Source organism: Mirounga angustirostris, unplaced genomic scaffold (genome assembly GCF_029215605.1).
Source record: "Mirounga angustirostris isolate CCGP_5_RB_7025 unplaced genomic scaffold, mMirAng1.0.hap1 SCAF_9, whole genome shotgun sequence".
Classification (NCBI taxonomy): domain Eukaryota; kingdom Metazoa; phylum Chordata; class Mammalia; order Carnivora; family Phocidae; genus Mirounga; species Mirounga angustirostris.
The window spans coordinates 67,514,741-67,531,810 of record NW_026991717.1 but is presented as its reverse complement, the minus strand read 5'-3'; the positions used below and the strand labels follow the sequence as shown (position 1 = coordinate 67,531,810).

The following is a 17,070-nucleotide window of genomic DNA, read 5'->3' as shown; positions in this document are numbered from 1 at the left end:
TAATTCTAGGTTGTTCATAAAGACTTCTAGGACCTCAAGTTGTTAAGTAAATGGGAAAAGTATTCTTCGGCATTTTTCTTTTATCTTTTTTTTTTTTTTTTTTTTACTAATTTAGTTAGTCCCATATTAGTAAGTAAATATACTAAGTTCCCCATTATACTGTAATTTCACTCTCGCATGCAAATACTCCTTTTAAATAACAAAACAGTATTTTCTTATAGAAGTAAGACCTAATGTACACTTCACTCATGAATTATTTTGTGATCAGAGTAGCCAGAAGAAATATCTCCTACATATGAACTTACAACTTTTATCCCTTACCATCTTGTATCTTAATTGTACACAGATGTGTCTTCCACTCAAACTCTGAAAGCATCAATGGTGCCCAGTAGAATGTTTTAGACAGTAATAGGTACTTGATAAATATTTGCCAAATAAATTATTCTTTCGATGATTATTAATGGAAAAGAAGTTAGAAGAACATGAAAGAAGTAAGAGTGGATGAATATACATATATGATAATGAAAAATGTCTTGGCTATGTTTCACTAGATAAATGTATTTTTTAGAAAATTCACCTTAGAGTTGTCTTAATTTTCTTTTATTTAAAAAAATATTTTATTTATTTATTTGTCAGAGAGAGAGTGAGAGAGTGAAAGGGCACAAGCAAGGGGAAGGGCAGAGGGAGAAGCAGGCTCTTTGCCGAGCAAGGAACTCGATGTGGGACTCAATCCCAGGATCCTGGGATCATGACCTAAGCTGAAGGCAGACACTTAATTGACTGAGCCACCCAGGCATCCTGTTTTAACTTTCTTAGATCACTCCTCTGCTCGTTATTAAGATGTAGAAAGAAATCACCCCTTAGTGGTGAACATGTTGAAGCTGTCCACTCGATACAGGATGCCAATCTTTCAACAGACGTGGTTCCTGAAGTCAAGCATAATTCTGCCAATCTTTTCCAACAATAAGAGCTTAGGAAAAGCAGATAAAGTGCTCTCTTAGCATAGGAGAAGAGCAACACAAATTAGAGTACAGATAACAATGTTAACGAACTGAAAAAAAAGAAAGTTCTTGTTTTTCATTACACTAATTTTAACAATCTAGGGCAAAGAAATCACAGTGCTTACCATAAACCGAATTCACTCAAAAACAAAGTTTATATGTAAAAATAAACCCAAATAATAAAAGAGAAATGTTTAGCATTACTATTCCAAGTTGTAAAAGCCAAGAAAAAGGAAAAAGAGGATGGAGTTAATGGAACCCACAGGCTACTGATGTGGCAGTTTATCAAATGTAGCTGTAATGAAAGATAAATAATACAGGCAATTCACACTTCATGAAAGGATAAAAGTGTCGGTGTGTAGGTACCAGTTTTACTGCAGGGCATAATCAGCAAGTAAACGAAAGTGCAATGTCTAAAAAGTTTATAGCCTTCTATGAAGGCCTCATCTTGTCAGGTATTGATTTAGGTATTCAGACGACTTCACTGGTATTAAACAAATTGAGTGTTTGTGAACTTAGAGGACACGTTCTATTTCTCCCAACAAAAGTTGCCTCAAGCTTAATGTTAAGTTGTTTCCATCACTTAAATTTAAGGAAAGGGAAGAAAATGCTGAAATGATATCTTACACAATTATTTTCTTCTTAAATAGAGGGCAATCCAAAGTGAATGTTTCATACTCTCCACCTTCTCCACAAACATGGACTCCATACTTCTTAGAAAGCTGGAAGAGAACAACAACAACAACAAAACAGGAAACTTAAAATTAGACAGCAAAAATGCTCACTTAACTAATATTGTTTTTTCCTAAAAAAAATCCATGCAAGAAACTTTAATTCCAAAATAGATCACAAGCTACAGGAAAATAACTTTATATTTCTACCTAAAACGTGTTAAAGCCATTTGAAAAATGTTATCATTAAAGCACAGGAGTTTTATTAATCCCAAAATCCTTATATAAAGATGTAAAGGGCCAACATTTTATGTGTAACAAGAAAACTTAGAGATTACCATAAATTTTAGGAATGACACTAGCTTTAGATTCAAAGAAGGCTAAGGAGAAAAGGTACTTAGTCATGAGGTAGTAAATGAGACTGCATGTGGCTGAACTGGGCTTCCCCCCTGCCCTTTGACCTATATGTGAATGGGGAGAAAAATAGGTTGTGTTTAGAGCATTTCTTGGAGACTCAGAGAAAGCAATCTAAGGCCTCTCCTTTGGCCTGTGAACAAAAGGGAGTCAACAAACATGGTTATTATGCTTGAGGTTATTAGTGGTGAAGTTCCAAAAGTACTGAGAACTGATGAAGTTCCAAAGCTGTAGACAAGCCTTAGGAACGTCTAACTCCAAGAAAGGTTGGGATAGCTTATCATGTCTAATTAAACCTGAAATTAAAAAAACAAGCAAGCAAAGAAACAACAAACAGCCTGCAATTTGCATTAAATATAAGCTATATTATTTAAATAATCCTGAGACTGAGAGTAAAATAATTTCCCATTCAGCTGGTATATGGCTGGAATCAGTGCCAGGGAACACTCTCACTGATGGTGTCAGAGAAGCTTCCTGTTCTTGTGTTGAGGCTTTATTACTATGTTCCATCTCCTTCACTCTGAATTTCTTAGCTTTCTCTACTTATAGCCTCTCCTAGTCCAAAGTCCTCATAGCCCAAAGGAAGAGTGACTCCATGGATGTTCACTGTGCTGGCACTATGGCCTAAGTCTTCAGGTTTATATTGTTATGCATTTATTTCTCTGGTTATTTTTGTGGTTGTGCTATAATTCTGAATCCATTACATTTAAACTCTTGACTATGTGCCCTTAGGGACTTAAAGCATGGATCTGTGAGAATTCTACTGCTCTTTTCAAGGATCAGCAGTAATGTGAATGACACTGTAAAGCCAAACAGTAAGAAAAGTGAGGGAAAGAAAGCTGGGTGGCATTTTCTATATGAGTTCCCAAGAGCAAAGCAGAAATTTTCACCATCTTGAGTCATGAAGTACAGAAGTGGCAAGACAGAATTATGGCAGCTGGTCCTTATGGGAGCAGATAACAGGAACAGATTACTTTACCATATTAAATCAAATTAAATTAATATCTGCTCTGCAATGAAAATGTAGAAATAATAACAGGATATGGGTTTCAGGGATGTTTCCTCATTCTGCTAGCTAGGGTTTGTCCTCTTTTTTGATGATATCCTTTTCACTGGTCTTCCCATTCCAGCAACCTTCCACCAAATGAACCTTCTGATCTCACCTTTATGGTCAGTCTTTTTATGAGGGAGTATTCCTTATCAATTATTAGCTTCCTTTCATTGGAAAATTTTTTACTTAAGGTTTCCATAATTTCTATAATCTACCACCAAAGAATAACTGGATTTTTAAATTAAAGTTGGCATGGCTGTTATCCTACTGAAGTAGTTCTATTAGTCTCTAGTAAAAATAATTTAAGCTGCTATGTTAAACCAACATATTATCATTATAAAAAGACTGCCAGTACTGGGAAATCTAAAATTTGTATGTATCCAGTGATATTTTCAGTTCACAAAAAATATTTCCATAATATTAATTCATATCACTTCTTCAACCAGTATTTATTGAACGATGATTATTAGGCAGGTCGTGTGAGATGAGGAAGATCCGAAGTAAACGAGACAACATCCCTGGTCTTTTGAAGGTTATCAAATATACTACACCCTATATTTCAACAACGCAAGATAATGAAACAGTGATGTAGCGTCTATAAATAACACACACAATCTCTTCTCCCTTTCTATTACTGATTCATCAGCATGAACACAGATTCTAGGCCAAGAAATCTGAATAAAGAGCTCAGTGGTTTCTATAGCAGATGAACCAAGAAGTCGTCTGAGTATGATGTCTTTTGCAGCCACTCCAAACTCTACTAGCATCAAGCTCTAATGACATAAGTCCTCAGAGAAAAATCCATCTTTATTGGCTTACTTTCAGCCAGCTTCAAGACCCTTTGATATTCTGAGAAAAGCTTCTGAAGAAGTGAAGTCCATGCTAGTCAACCACTTTCTGTAATGAATCTTGTGCTAAAACACAGCATTCTCTTAGAAATCGACATCCTTGTAGCACAAAAGCATGATGTATGCCCATTATAGAAAGGGTCAGTTTAGGGAAGTGGAGAATCCAGACATGCACATTCCGGAAACATGTTTGTGGTACAACATATTCAATTTAGTTTTCTAAAGCCTGTTAAGTCTGTGTTCCAATACTGGACAAGAAAGTTGCAACTTTATTCCTAACATGTCTCCGGTCTGTGGTTTCAACTCAATATTGCCATTATTGCATGCTAACACTTGATCATTCCAAATATGGTTTTGCAATTCCCTTTGATAAGTTTCTCTATCAGTCTTACTGTCATTGAAAATGCTAAATAGGTAACAGTTTTTCTAAAGTTTGGTTTCTCACTGAATCATCATGATTCTTTCCATAATTTAAGTACATAAAATAGTAATCTTTATTGAAAAGTAAAAAATAAATATTTTCATATTGCCTATTTCTTCACTAAGGCCCAATATTCATTAATGATTAAAATATATTTAACAGTTTCAGTTAGTATGTAAAAAGTCGAAGTAGACAGTTATTCTCACCGTAACAGCAAAAGTATGCTAGACAGGTTACAAAATCATGCTTTTTTGTTTTACATACAGAGAGCTGAGAATGTAAAGAAATCTGGATGAACTAAATTCCAGATCAGGGTGAGCCTTTCCTAGGTGAGTAAAGATCAATAGCCACCTTCCTAATGGGCAAACAGTATTCTTCCACAGATGAGGGACTTTTATCAGTGTGTGTAGAAAGCAGCCAAACACATGACCATCTGTGGACTTCTGTGATGGCTTGTTAGAGTCCAGAGGAGACCCGGGGAGTCTGTATAGCCTGCCAATTCTTTCCCATAGCTTTCCAATTCTTTCCCAAAGGCCTTAGCCAAGTGCACACAGTGGCTACATGCAGAAGGCCAGGGCCAGGACAGAAGAGGAGAGAGATTCCTTTGGAAACATCTGCTCCTTGAGTCTTTTCTATTGAGCTTTCACTGTGCCAAAGGCTGGAGACAGGGCAGGAAAACTAAGATTTTTTTCCAAGGCTTGGAAGGTCAGGAAGAAGGTAAGGAGAGGCTCAGAGCAATAAGCCTGTGAAAAAGGCACAAAACACTGGTGGCAGGACAGTAAAGCAGGGGAGGAGAGGGAGGGAGGAAAGATAGGGGAGAGGAAAGAGGATGAGAGGGGTGAAAAGGGGAGGGGAAGAAAAGGAGAGACAGAGATATCTAGACTCACTGAAGCATAGACCATAAGCCCTGATAAATGAAGAGACCTGATTATTACTCTTAAATCATTTGAAACAAGTAGTAAACTGAAACAAAATGCAACTCAGATCAGAACCAGCTCAACTGTAGATTAAACAGAATAAACACCCCAGACTAGCTGTCAGACAGAGGAAGGGATGTGGCTTTTGGGGGGTAAACATTATTTACTTTAGTCTCTACTGTTCTTTTTTATTCAGTATCTACCATAAAATATGTAAAAAAAAAAAAAAATAAGAGATGTCAAAAAGTGAAAACTGTGACCTATAATCAATAGAAAAACAAACAGAAAAACAGAAACAGACCCAACATTAATCAAATACCGGACTCAGTAGGCAAAGACTATAATGTAACTATTGTAAATATGTTAAAGGATTTCGTGAAAAAGATAGATGAAATTCATGAACAGAGAGTAGTTTCAGCAAAGATGGAAACCAGGGGTAGACAGATCTAGGTTCATATCCTGGCTCCAACACTTATTAGGCATAGGACCTGGGATCAATTACTTAACCTCTCTGAATTTCCGTTTTCCTAGGTGATACCTACCCTTATTAAGGGCATGTTGTGACTGTTAAAACAGATAAATGATACATGCAAAGCTTTTAACTCAGTCCCTAATGCACAGGAAACATTTAATACATGGTATTTTTTTCTTTATTAGATTAATTTGTCCTTCCCTTGGGCCTTCTGCTCCTTTATCTATATATTCCCTTGAGGATCATGACCACTACTGTATCTATTACTTCTATGCAAATGGTTCTCAAAGCAAAAACCCTAGCCACTCATCTCCCTCTCATATGTTAGTCCCCACTCAAAATTCTTATCGAGTGTTTTACTCGGGAGTCTTGTTGTTTTAAATTTAACATGAATAAAACAAAGTTCTTGATTTTTTTCCTCATAACCACTTCTCCCTGCTCAATTTTCTATTTCTGTAATGGTTTAATCACACTGAAAGCTTGAAATACTGAAGAACTTAACTCCTTCCTTTCCTTCTGTCATTCCTTCTGCCACAGAGCCTACATTTTAAAATTTTTCATTAATTCATTTATTGAATCAGCAAATCTTTACTCAGTACTTACTAAGTGCCAGATCCTATTCTATATACTAGGGGCATGGCAGTGAATAACATGGATAAAGTGAACAAATGTCTTCTATTCTAACATCCTTCATGATCACTTCACACTTGAACTATTACAGTCATCTCTTATTTTCCTGCTTAGTTTTCACACCTCCCAATCTATCATACATATTATCACCATACTAACTTTCCTTAACAATAAATGACCATGGCACTCATCTGCTTAAAACTTTTTGGTGACTATTACCTATTCAATAAAAATCAAACTCTGTAGATTGACAGTCAAACACTTCAGCCATTTGGCCCCAATCTTTGCATGGATATAAAGATATAAAGCCAATACAATAGATAAAATAAAATAAAAATTCAAAAGGATCTTTTGATACTAAATCTTATAAAATGAAATATAAAGTGATAAAACCCAGTATTTAGTTTCCTTCTCTTCAGCTTAAAAGGAATTGCCCTTGTTACAGTCTGTGTGATGACTATCCTATGCTGCCTTGTGATATATTTCTGTACTGCATCACTATGTACCTCCTGAACTTGAAATTTTTCATGTGTGACTTTTTCCTCATGAAACTATTTTCTAAATCCCTAAGACTTTCTCCTAGTTCCTTTATAGCAGTGTGTAGCACTCAGTACTTCGTGACCAACTGGGTGCCCTCCTTATGGTCCAGATACCCATGCATACTCCCAGAAAAGGGCCTGATAGACATAACAGATAGGTCTAATCTGAACCAGAAATAAAGCCACTCTTAATCAGAATTACCAAGTAAAAGGGCAGAGAAAGTTACTGACTTATTTTTCTCTACCCTTAGAAACTGCATTTTTATCCTCTACTGTTGGAAATCTGAAAGAGTAAATAAAATTCACACGTGACAGTCAATGCTTTCCTTATCTCATTAGCCACTGAATCAGTGATGTCACATTCTACCCCACCACCCCCATTCTTAGCCATTTGGGAAATGTTATATAGAAAAAGATTTGGGCCAGCTGACCAATGGGTAAGATTAATACACATACTATTTTGTCTGACATCCACCATTTGGTCCCAACCTTTGTATGAATACAAAGATATAAAGCTAATACAATAGATAAAATAAAAGTTCTAAAAGATCTTAAACAGTTGAAAGAAATATGTTGCTGTTTTTTAACCAGTTGGATTATTAATAAAACAAGATAATTTTTTTTACTTATTACACAATATAATTTTCATTGCATAAAAGCATGTTCATTGCTTCACATATATCTAAATTGTGCTGTTTTCTTTTAGATAAAGCTTTTGGGGAAAGTGAACATTGGTTTGCCATCTAACTGTTGTTAAGATAAGCATTTTAAAAAGCATTTTGAACAGATGTGGCTGACTTGGGTCATTTCATGGATTATAAGAATGCCTTGGAGTCTGAACATTTAAAAAGTGAATTCCTAGTAAATAAAAAGGAAATTACTTATATGATTCTATTTTTTCTGGCATACTTATTTATATAGATGAATATTCATACTCATATTAATTTCATCTGAATGCTGATTATTGAACTGAAAAAGTTAAGGGCACCTGGTTTCCGTTTAATTTTTATCCCTTTAAAAGATTATAATAAACCCAATTGTGAGAATTTCGTATTAAATCAAGATTTTTCTTCTTTTAAACCTGCCTCATTTATGTTAGTCATCTTAAAATTAGGATGAAAAAAAGTCAATCAAATCACACTTCATCCCTCTCACCATCTATAGAAAACCATGAGGTTTATAATAACTGCTAAAATTTCATTTTATAAATGATATGCTTAACATACAAAATAGTTTCATGCTGCATATAATCATTCATAGCACATACTCAAGAAGTATTTATTGAGTATCTGCTATAGGTTTGGCATTGTTTTAGGTGCTGGGGATAATGATGGGAGCATTATTATCCCCAGCCTCACATGTGACTTTTTCTCATGAAACTATTTTCTCATGAATAGTTTCTCATGAAACTATTTTCTAAATCCCTAAGACTCTCTCCTAGTTTCTTTATAGCAGTGTGTAGCACTCAGTACTTAGTGACCAATTGGGTGCCCTCCCTATGGTCCAGATACCCATGCATACACCCAGGGAGAGAAGCTGGGGGAGAACAGCCTATTGTCTGGAGGTACAGCAGAAAGTTAAACAAGAAATTATAATAATGGGTAGTGACTGCTTTGGTGGATACATGAGATGCTGTGGGATTGTAAAGTACAGTACCTAACCAGACGGAACCCAAAGGCTTCTCCAAGTAAAACTTAAGCTGATACCTGAAGAATGAGATAACCAGAAAAGTCTAAGAGAGAGGGAGAGGCTGAGGCAGAGAGAGAAGACAGGAGAGAAGTTAAGACTGTTCCAGAGGGAAGAGTGTATGTTAAGTCCCAGAGCACATGATGGGTACTAGAAACTGAAGTAAGTATGGCATAGCTGGATCATAACTAGATGAATAATGGTGAGATGAGGCTGACTAGAAAGAGAACATATCTCATGGGACTTCATAAGTCATGTTAAGTCATTATCCTAAGGTCCGTGAGAACCGATGATAGGTTTTAAGCAGAAAGCTGAACTGATCACATTTATCTCTTAGAAACAGTCTGGTTGCACAGTGGAGAATGGACTGGAGGGGAGTAAGTCAAGAAGCACAAAGAACTGAGAATTTGCTGGAGTAATCTAGGCAGGAGGTGAAGATTTCCTGAACTGGGGAAATAGCAGTGAGGACAGAGAGGAGAGGGCAGATATTTTGAGATATTGTTGGGAAGCTGAATAAGTGATTAATTGAATGGAGGAGTGAGGAAAGTTAAAAAAGAATTAAGGAAAATTCCCAGCTTTCTGCATTGGGAAACTGGATGGACGGTGGTTGTGTTTATTGGTACCTCAGTATGAATAGCAGTTTGCTGGGAGAGTACAATGACCTTATCCTTTTCAAATTTTATGTGGCATGATACTATGATATATATACTATATATGTTTCTAAGCTACTGTTAAGCTACTCTGATGCCTTCCTGCTGCTCCTAAATTATATATATATCCCTCATGAATCTCTGTAATATATTCTTCTTAATCAATTTATTCCCTTGGATATAGCCCATGCACTCCGTGGCTTCCACCATCACCTTTATGCTATTCTGCTGCTGCTAAAACCAACAGTATTACTATTAATTAAAGACCATTTATTTTATGCCTTAAAGTTAAGAAAAATGATATAATTATTTAATCCTCAAAATGTCTTTTAAGAATACAAAAGAGCATAGGTTCTGAAATCAGATAGATTTAAGCACATATTCAACATCTACTACTTCCCGGTTGTATGACTGTGGAAAAAGTAACTCATCCTCTGAATGATCCCTCATCTGTAAAATGTAAATATCAATGGTCACAACCTCATAGGTTAGTTGATCAAATAAAATAATGCATAAAAAGCACTTAGCACAGAGTATGGCATTTAGTAAGCATTTGCTAAATACACAGCTTTACTATAAAAGTAGGCAAAGCACATATTTGTTGAAGACCCATCTGAGAGTACGAATTATAACAAACAATGTAAAATATCACAAAAATAAGAATACTCCTAATGAACATTTAAGGAACAGTTCTAAACCTTTAAAATTTTATGCAACTCTTATATTAAAATTCATCTACTTTTTTGAACAATGAGAAAATAAGCCTGGGGGAAAAACCAACAAAGGATAAAATAATTTTAGAATCCATTTGTTCACTTATCAAATGATAATTTTAGGAAACTGCAGAAGTTTAAGAAGCAATAATTACAATTATTCCATAGTTTATTTATTAATTATGTTATGTTAGTCAGCATACATTACATCATTAGTTTTTGATGTACTGTTCCATGATTCATCGTTTGCGTATAACACCCAGTGCTCCATTCAGTATGTGCCCTCTTTAATATCCATCACCAGGCTAACCCATCCCCCCACACCCCTCCCCTATAGAACCCTTAGTTTGTTTCTCAGAGTCCATAGTCTCTCATGGTTTGTCTCCCCCTCCGATTTCCCCCCCTTCATTTTACCCTTCCTACTATCTTCTTCTTTTTGAAACATATAATGTATTATTTGTTTCAGAGGTACAGGTCTGTGATTCAACAGTCTTACACAATTCACAGCGCTCACCATAGCACATATCGAACCCAATGACTACCACCCAGCCACCCCATCCCTCCCATCCCCCACCACTCCAACAATACTCAGTTTGTTTCCTGAGTTTAAGAATTCCTCATATCAGTGAGGTCATATGATACACGTCTTTGATTTATTTCGCTCAGCATAATACCCTCCAGTTCCATCCACGTCATTGCAAATGGCAAGATTTCATTCCTTTTGATGGCTGCATAATACTCCATTGTATATATATATACACCACATCTTCTTTATCCATTCATCTGTCGATGGACATCTGGGCTCTTTCCATAGTTTGGCTATTGTGGACATTGCTGCTATAAACATCGGGGTGCACATACCCCTTCGGATCCCTACATTTGTATCTTTGGGGTAAATACCTAGTAGTTCAATTGCTGGGCCATAGGGTAGCTCTATATTCAACTTTTTGAGGAACCTCCATACTGTTTTTCAGAGTGGCTGCATCAACTTGCATTCCCACCAACACTGTAGGAAGGTTCCCCTTTCTCCGTATCCCCGCCAACATCTGTCGTTTCCTGACTTGTTAATTTTAGCCATTCTGACTGGTGTGAGGTGGTATCTCATTGAGGTTTTGATTTGGATTTCCCTGATGCCGAGCGATGTTGAGCACTTTTTCATGTGTCTGTTGGCCATTTGGATGTCTTCTTTGGAAAAATGTCTGTTCATGTCTTCTGCCCATTTCTTGATTGGATCATTTGTTCTTTGGGTGTTGAGTTTAAGAAGTTCTTTATAGATTTTGGATACTAGCCCTTTATCTGATATGTCATTTGCAAATATCTTCTCCCATTCTGTCAGTTGTCTTCTGTTTTTGTTGACTGTTTCTTTTGCTGTGCAAAAGTCTTTTATCTTGATGAAGTCCCAATAGTTCATTTTTGCCCTTGCTTCCCTTGCCTCTGGCAATATTTCTAGGAAGAAGTTGCTGCGGCTGAGGTTGAAGAGGTTGCTGCCTGTGTTCTCCTTTAGGATTTTGATGGACTCCTGTCTCACTTTGAGGTCTTTCAACCATTTTGAGTCTATTTTTGTGTGTGGTGTAAGGAAATGGTCCAGTTTCGCTCTTCTGCATGTGGCTGGCCAATTTTCCCAACACTATTTGTTGAAGAGACTGTCTTTTTTCTACTGGACATTCTTTCTTGCTTTGTTGAAGCAAGCTTTGTTGACCATAGAGTTGAGGGTCCATTTCTGGGCTCTCTATTCTGTTCCATTGATTTACGTGTCTGTTTTTGTGCCAGTACCATACTGTCTTGATGATGACAGCTTTGTAATAGAGCTTGAAGTCTGGAATTGTGATGCCACCAGCTTTGCTTTTCTTTTTCAACATTCCTCTGTTGGGGTCTTTTCTGGTTCCATACAAATTTTAGGATTATTTGTTCCATTTCTTTGGAAAAAGTTGATGGTATTTTGATAGGGATTGCATTAATGTGTAGATTGCTCTAGGTAGCATTGACATCTTCACAATATTTGTTCTTCTAATCCATAAGCATGGAACGTTTTTCCAGTTCTTTGTGTCTTCCTCAATTTATTTCATGAGTATTTTATAGTTTTCTGAGCACAGATTCTTTGCCTCTTTGGTTAGATTTATTCCCAGGTATCTTATGGTTTTGGGTGCAATTGTAAAAGGGATCGACTCCTTAATTTCTCTTTCTTCTGTCTTGTTGTTGGTGTATAGGAATGCCACTGATTTCTATGCACTGATTTTATATCCTGCCACTTTACTGAATTCCTGTATGAGTTCTAGCAGTTTTGGGGTGGAGGTTTTTGGGTTTTCCACATAAAGTATCATATCATCTGCAAAGAGTGAGAGTTTGACTTCTTCCTTGCTTATTTGGATACCTTTTATCTCTTTTTATTGTATGATTGCTGTGGCTCGGACTTCTAATACTAGGTTGAATAGCAGTGGCGATAGTGGACATCCCTGCCGTGTTCTTGACCTTAGGGGGAAAGCTCTCAGTTTTCCCCATTGAGAATGATATTCGCTGTGGGCTTTTCATAGATGGCTTTTTTTTTTTTTTAAAGATTTTATTTATTTGAGAGAGAGAGAATGAGAGAGAGAGCATGAGAGGGAGGAGGGTCAGAGGGAGAAGCAGACTCCTTGCCGAGCAGGGAGCCCGATGCGGGACTCGATCCTGTGACTCCAGGATCATGACCTGAGCTGAAGGCAGTCGCTTAACCAACTGAGCCACCCAGGCGCCCTTCATAGATGGCTTTTATGATATTGAGGTATGTGCCCTCTATCCCTATACTCTGAAGAGTGATCAAGAAAGGATGCTGTACTTTGTCAAATGCTTTTTCTGCATCTATTGAGAGGATCATATGGTTCTTGTCCTTTCTTTTATTAATGTATTGTATCACACTGATTGATTTGCAGATATTGAACCAAATTTGCAGCCCTGGGATAAATCCCACTTGGTCGTGGTGAATAATCCTTTTAATGTACTGTTGGATCCTACTGGCTAGTATTTTGGTGAGAATTTTTGCATCCATGTTCATCAGGGATATTAGTCTGTAATTCTTTTTGTTGGAGTCTTTGTCTGGTTTTGGGATCAAGGTAATGGTGGCCTCATAAAACGAGTTTGGAAGTTTTCCTTCCATTTCTATTTTTTTCAACAGTTTCAGAAGAATAGGTATTAATTCTTGAAATGTTTGGTAGAATCCCCCTGGGAAGCCATCTGGCCCTGGGCTTTTTTTGTTGGGAGATTTTTGATGACTGCTTCAATTTCCTTAGTGGTTATAGGTCTGTTCAGGTTTTCTATTTCTTCCTGGTTCAGTTTTGGTAGTTGATACATCTCTAGCAATGCATCCCTTTCTTCCAGATTATCTAATTTGCTGGCATATAGTTGCTCATAATATGTTCTTATAATTGTATTTCTTTGGTGTTGGTTGTGATCTTTCCTCTTTCATTCATGATATTATTTATTTGGGTCCTTTCTCTTTTCTTTTTGATAAGTCTGGCGAGGGATTTATCAATCTTGTTAATTCTTTCAAAGAACCAGCTCCTAGTTTCTTTGATCTGTTCTACTGTTCTTTTGGTTTCTATTTCATTGATTTCTGCTCTGACCTTTATTATTTCTCTTCTCCTGCTGGATTTAGGCTTTATTTGCTGTTCTTTCTCCAGCTCCTTTAGGTGTAGGGTTAAGTTGTGTATTTTAGACCTTTCTTGTTTCTTGAGAAAAGCTTGTATTGCTATATACTTTCAGGACTGCCTTTGCTGCATCCCTAAGATTTTGAACAGTTGTGTTTTCATTTTCATTGGTTTCCATGAATTTTTTAAATTCTTCTTTAATTTCCTGGTTGACCCATTCATTCTTTAGTAGGATGCTCTTTAGCCTCCATGTATTTGAGTTCTTTCCAACTTTCCTCTTGTGATTGAGTTCTAGTTTCAAAGCATTGTGGTCTGAAAATATGCAGGGAATGATCCCAATCTTTTGGTACTGGTTGAGACCTGATTTGTGACCTAGGATGTGATCTATTCTGGAGAATGTTCCATGGGCACTAGAGAAGAATGTGTATTCTGTTGCTTTGGGATGGAATCTTCTGAATATATCTGTGAAGTCCATTTGATCCAGTGTGTCATTTAAAGCCTTTATTTCCTTGTTGATCTTTTGCTTAAATGATCTGCCCATTTCAGTGAGGGGGGTGTTAAAGTCCCCCACTATTATTGTATTGTTGTCGATATGTTTCTTTGCTTTTGCTATTAATTAGCTTATATAATTGGCTGCTCCCATGTTAGGGGCATGGATATTTACAGTTGTTAGATCTTCTTGTTGGGTAGACCCTTTAAGTAGGATATAGTGTTCTTCCTCATCTCTTATTATAGTCTTTGGTTTAAAATCTAATTTGTCTGCGATAAGGATTGCCACCCCAGCTTTCTTTTGGTGTCCATTAGCATGGTAAATGGTTTTCCACCCCCTCACTTTCAATCTGGGGGTGTCTTTGGGTCTAAAATGAGTCTCTTGCAGACAGCATATCGATGGGTCTTGTTTTTTTTATCCAATCTGATAGCCTGTGTCTTTTGATTGGGGCATTTAGCCCATTTACATTCAGGGTAACTATTGAAAGATAGGAATTTAGTGCCATTGTATTGTCTGTAAGGTGACTGTTACTGTATATTGTCTGTTCCTTTCTGGTCTATGTTACTTTTAGGCTCTCTCTTTGCTTAGAGGACCCCTTTCAACATTTCTTGTAGGGCTGGTTTTGTGTTTGCAAATTCCTTTAGTGTTTGTTTGTCCTGGAAGCTTTTTATCTCTCCTTCTATTTTCAATGACAGCCTAACTGGATATAGTATTCTTGACTGCATATTTTTCTCATTTAGAATTCAGAATGATGATTTAAAGATACTAGCTGGGCTTGAAAAAAGCATGGAGGATATTAGAGAAACCCTTTCTGGAGAAATAAAGGAACTAAAATCTAACCAAGTTGAAATCAAAAAGGCTATTAATGAGGTGCAATCAATAATGGAGGCTCTAAGTGCTAGGATAAATGAGGCAGAAGAGAGAATTAGTGATATAGAAGACCAAATGATAGAAAATAAAGAAGCTGAGAAAAAGAGAGATAAACAACTACTGGATCAAGAAGGCAGAATTCGAGAGAGAAGTGATATCGTAAGATGAAACAATATTAGAATAATTGGGATCGCAGAAGAAGAAGAAAGAGAAAGAGGGGCAGAAGGTATACTGGAGCAAATTATAGCAGAGAACTTCCCTAATTTGGGGAAGGAAACAGGCATCAAAATCCAGAAGGCACACAGAACCCCCCTCAAAATCAATAAAAATAGGTCAACACCCCGACATCTAATAGTAAAACTTACGAGTCTCAGAGACAAAGAGAAAATCCTGAAAGCAGCTTGGGAGAAGAGATATGTAACCTATAATAGTAGAAACATTAGATTGGCCACAGACCTATCCACAGAGACCTGGCAGGCCAGAAAGGACTGGCATGATATATTCAGAGCACTAAATGAGAAAAATATGCATCCATAGTTAATTTAGAGTAATGTACAATCCTTAAAGTTGTATTTTTTGACCCAGAAATTATATTCCTGGGAATTTATCTGAAGCAAGTGATAATCAGAAATGTATAGGAAGATTCATTAGGAATAATCATAATCATAACATTGTTTATAACAATTTTAAAATAAGTAACATTGTTTATAATAACTTAGAAATAACAAATATTTCCAACAAGAGGTAACTCATTGAATTTGTCATAATACATTCATACAGAGGATACAAATATGATGGAATCCACACAGCCATTAATTAATATATTTTCTAAGTATATTCAATTATGTGGGAAAATAAATATGACATAATGCTAGAGAACAAAGGACACAAACTATATGTATAATCAAACCTAATTATGTAACTAAGACATGTACAACTATTTAACTATGTGAACTTGTGTGAAAAACAAACTCTTAGGAAATAAACCATTACAGAGTACACCAACATGTTAGCCATGTGCATCACAGGACAGAAATCTATGTTTTTTATACTTCTCTATACTTGATTATATCTCAAAATTTCAGCAATATGTATGTAGGTATTTTATGTTGTTTTTTGTAATTATGATTTATTTGTATACTTTATCCCCCTTTTTTTCCCTTATCACAAACATTTAAAAATATTTAATGTGTATCTTTTGTCTGCATCTTTGCAAATGTATTATTTTGTGTGCCTATACTTTCAATTCATTTCAATGTTACTTTTATGCATTCAACACTTTGCTGCTATATGCACACTGAATATACTTTTCTAACTGCAGACTTGTATCTCATAATGTGCACTCACCACATTTTAACTATCTGCTCTTCCAGGAATGGACATTCATATTGCCTCCACCAACCCCAACACCATCAAAAATAACCCTGCAAAGATTATATTCACTAATGTCCCTTTATGGAATGATAGGATGGGGATATTTAATCTAGGACTGCAATACTGCCCTTCAGAATGGTAGACCAATCTACATTCCTAAGGTTCTGTAAATCTTCACCTGTCAACAATTGGCATTATCCAGTTTTCTCATTTTTGCCAAATTGGTACAAGGTAACATCTCACTGTTTCTTTAATTTGTACTTCTCTGATTATTAAATCCATTTGAGCATCTCCTCATATCTATATTTGGTTTTGAGATATTCTTTTCTGTATAGTGGTTCTCCATAGATTTTGCCATTTTTCTGTTAGAATTGTTATCTACATGTTGATATATGTCAGTTAACAATCTCCAGTTATAGTGTCCACCCAGTTTTTTTTGTTTTTTTTGTAAGGCAGTAAAGTTTCAGAATTATTCTTAAGTAATAGCAAATTTTACTCATAATATTAAACATCACTAACATTTATCGAGTACTGAGAATGTGCCAGATACTAAGCTAAGCACCTATTACTTCTATTATATACGTGAGAAACTAACTAGATCAACATTTGAGGTAAGCAGTAGCATCAGGATTCATACCTAGCCTCCTGAATACAGAGTTAACTTGCTGATTGCTGTCCTATGCTGCCTCTTACCCCATGTGAT

At 36.2% G+C, this 17,070-nt stretch overlaps 1 protein-coding gene across 3 annotated transcripts in view; it reads right to left on the bottom strand.

Annotated features, from left to right (window-relative positions):
• DPH6 (diphthamine biosynthesis 6) overlaps window positions 1-17,070 on the bottom strand; it is a 232,308-nt gene that overhangs the window by 61,572 nt on the left and 153,666 nt on the right. For all 3 annotated transcript variants that reach the window (XR_010405070.1, XR_008508076.2, XM_045900390.3), the window contains exon 7: window positions 1,629-1,723. Coding sequence is in view for 1 of the 3 variants with exons in the window: in XM_045900390.3 (XP_045756346.2) it covers window positions 1,629-1,723 (95 nt within the window). In the remaining 2 variants the exon portion in view is untranslated. The remainder of the gene's footprint in view (window positions 1-1,628; window positions 1,724-17,070) is intronic.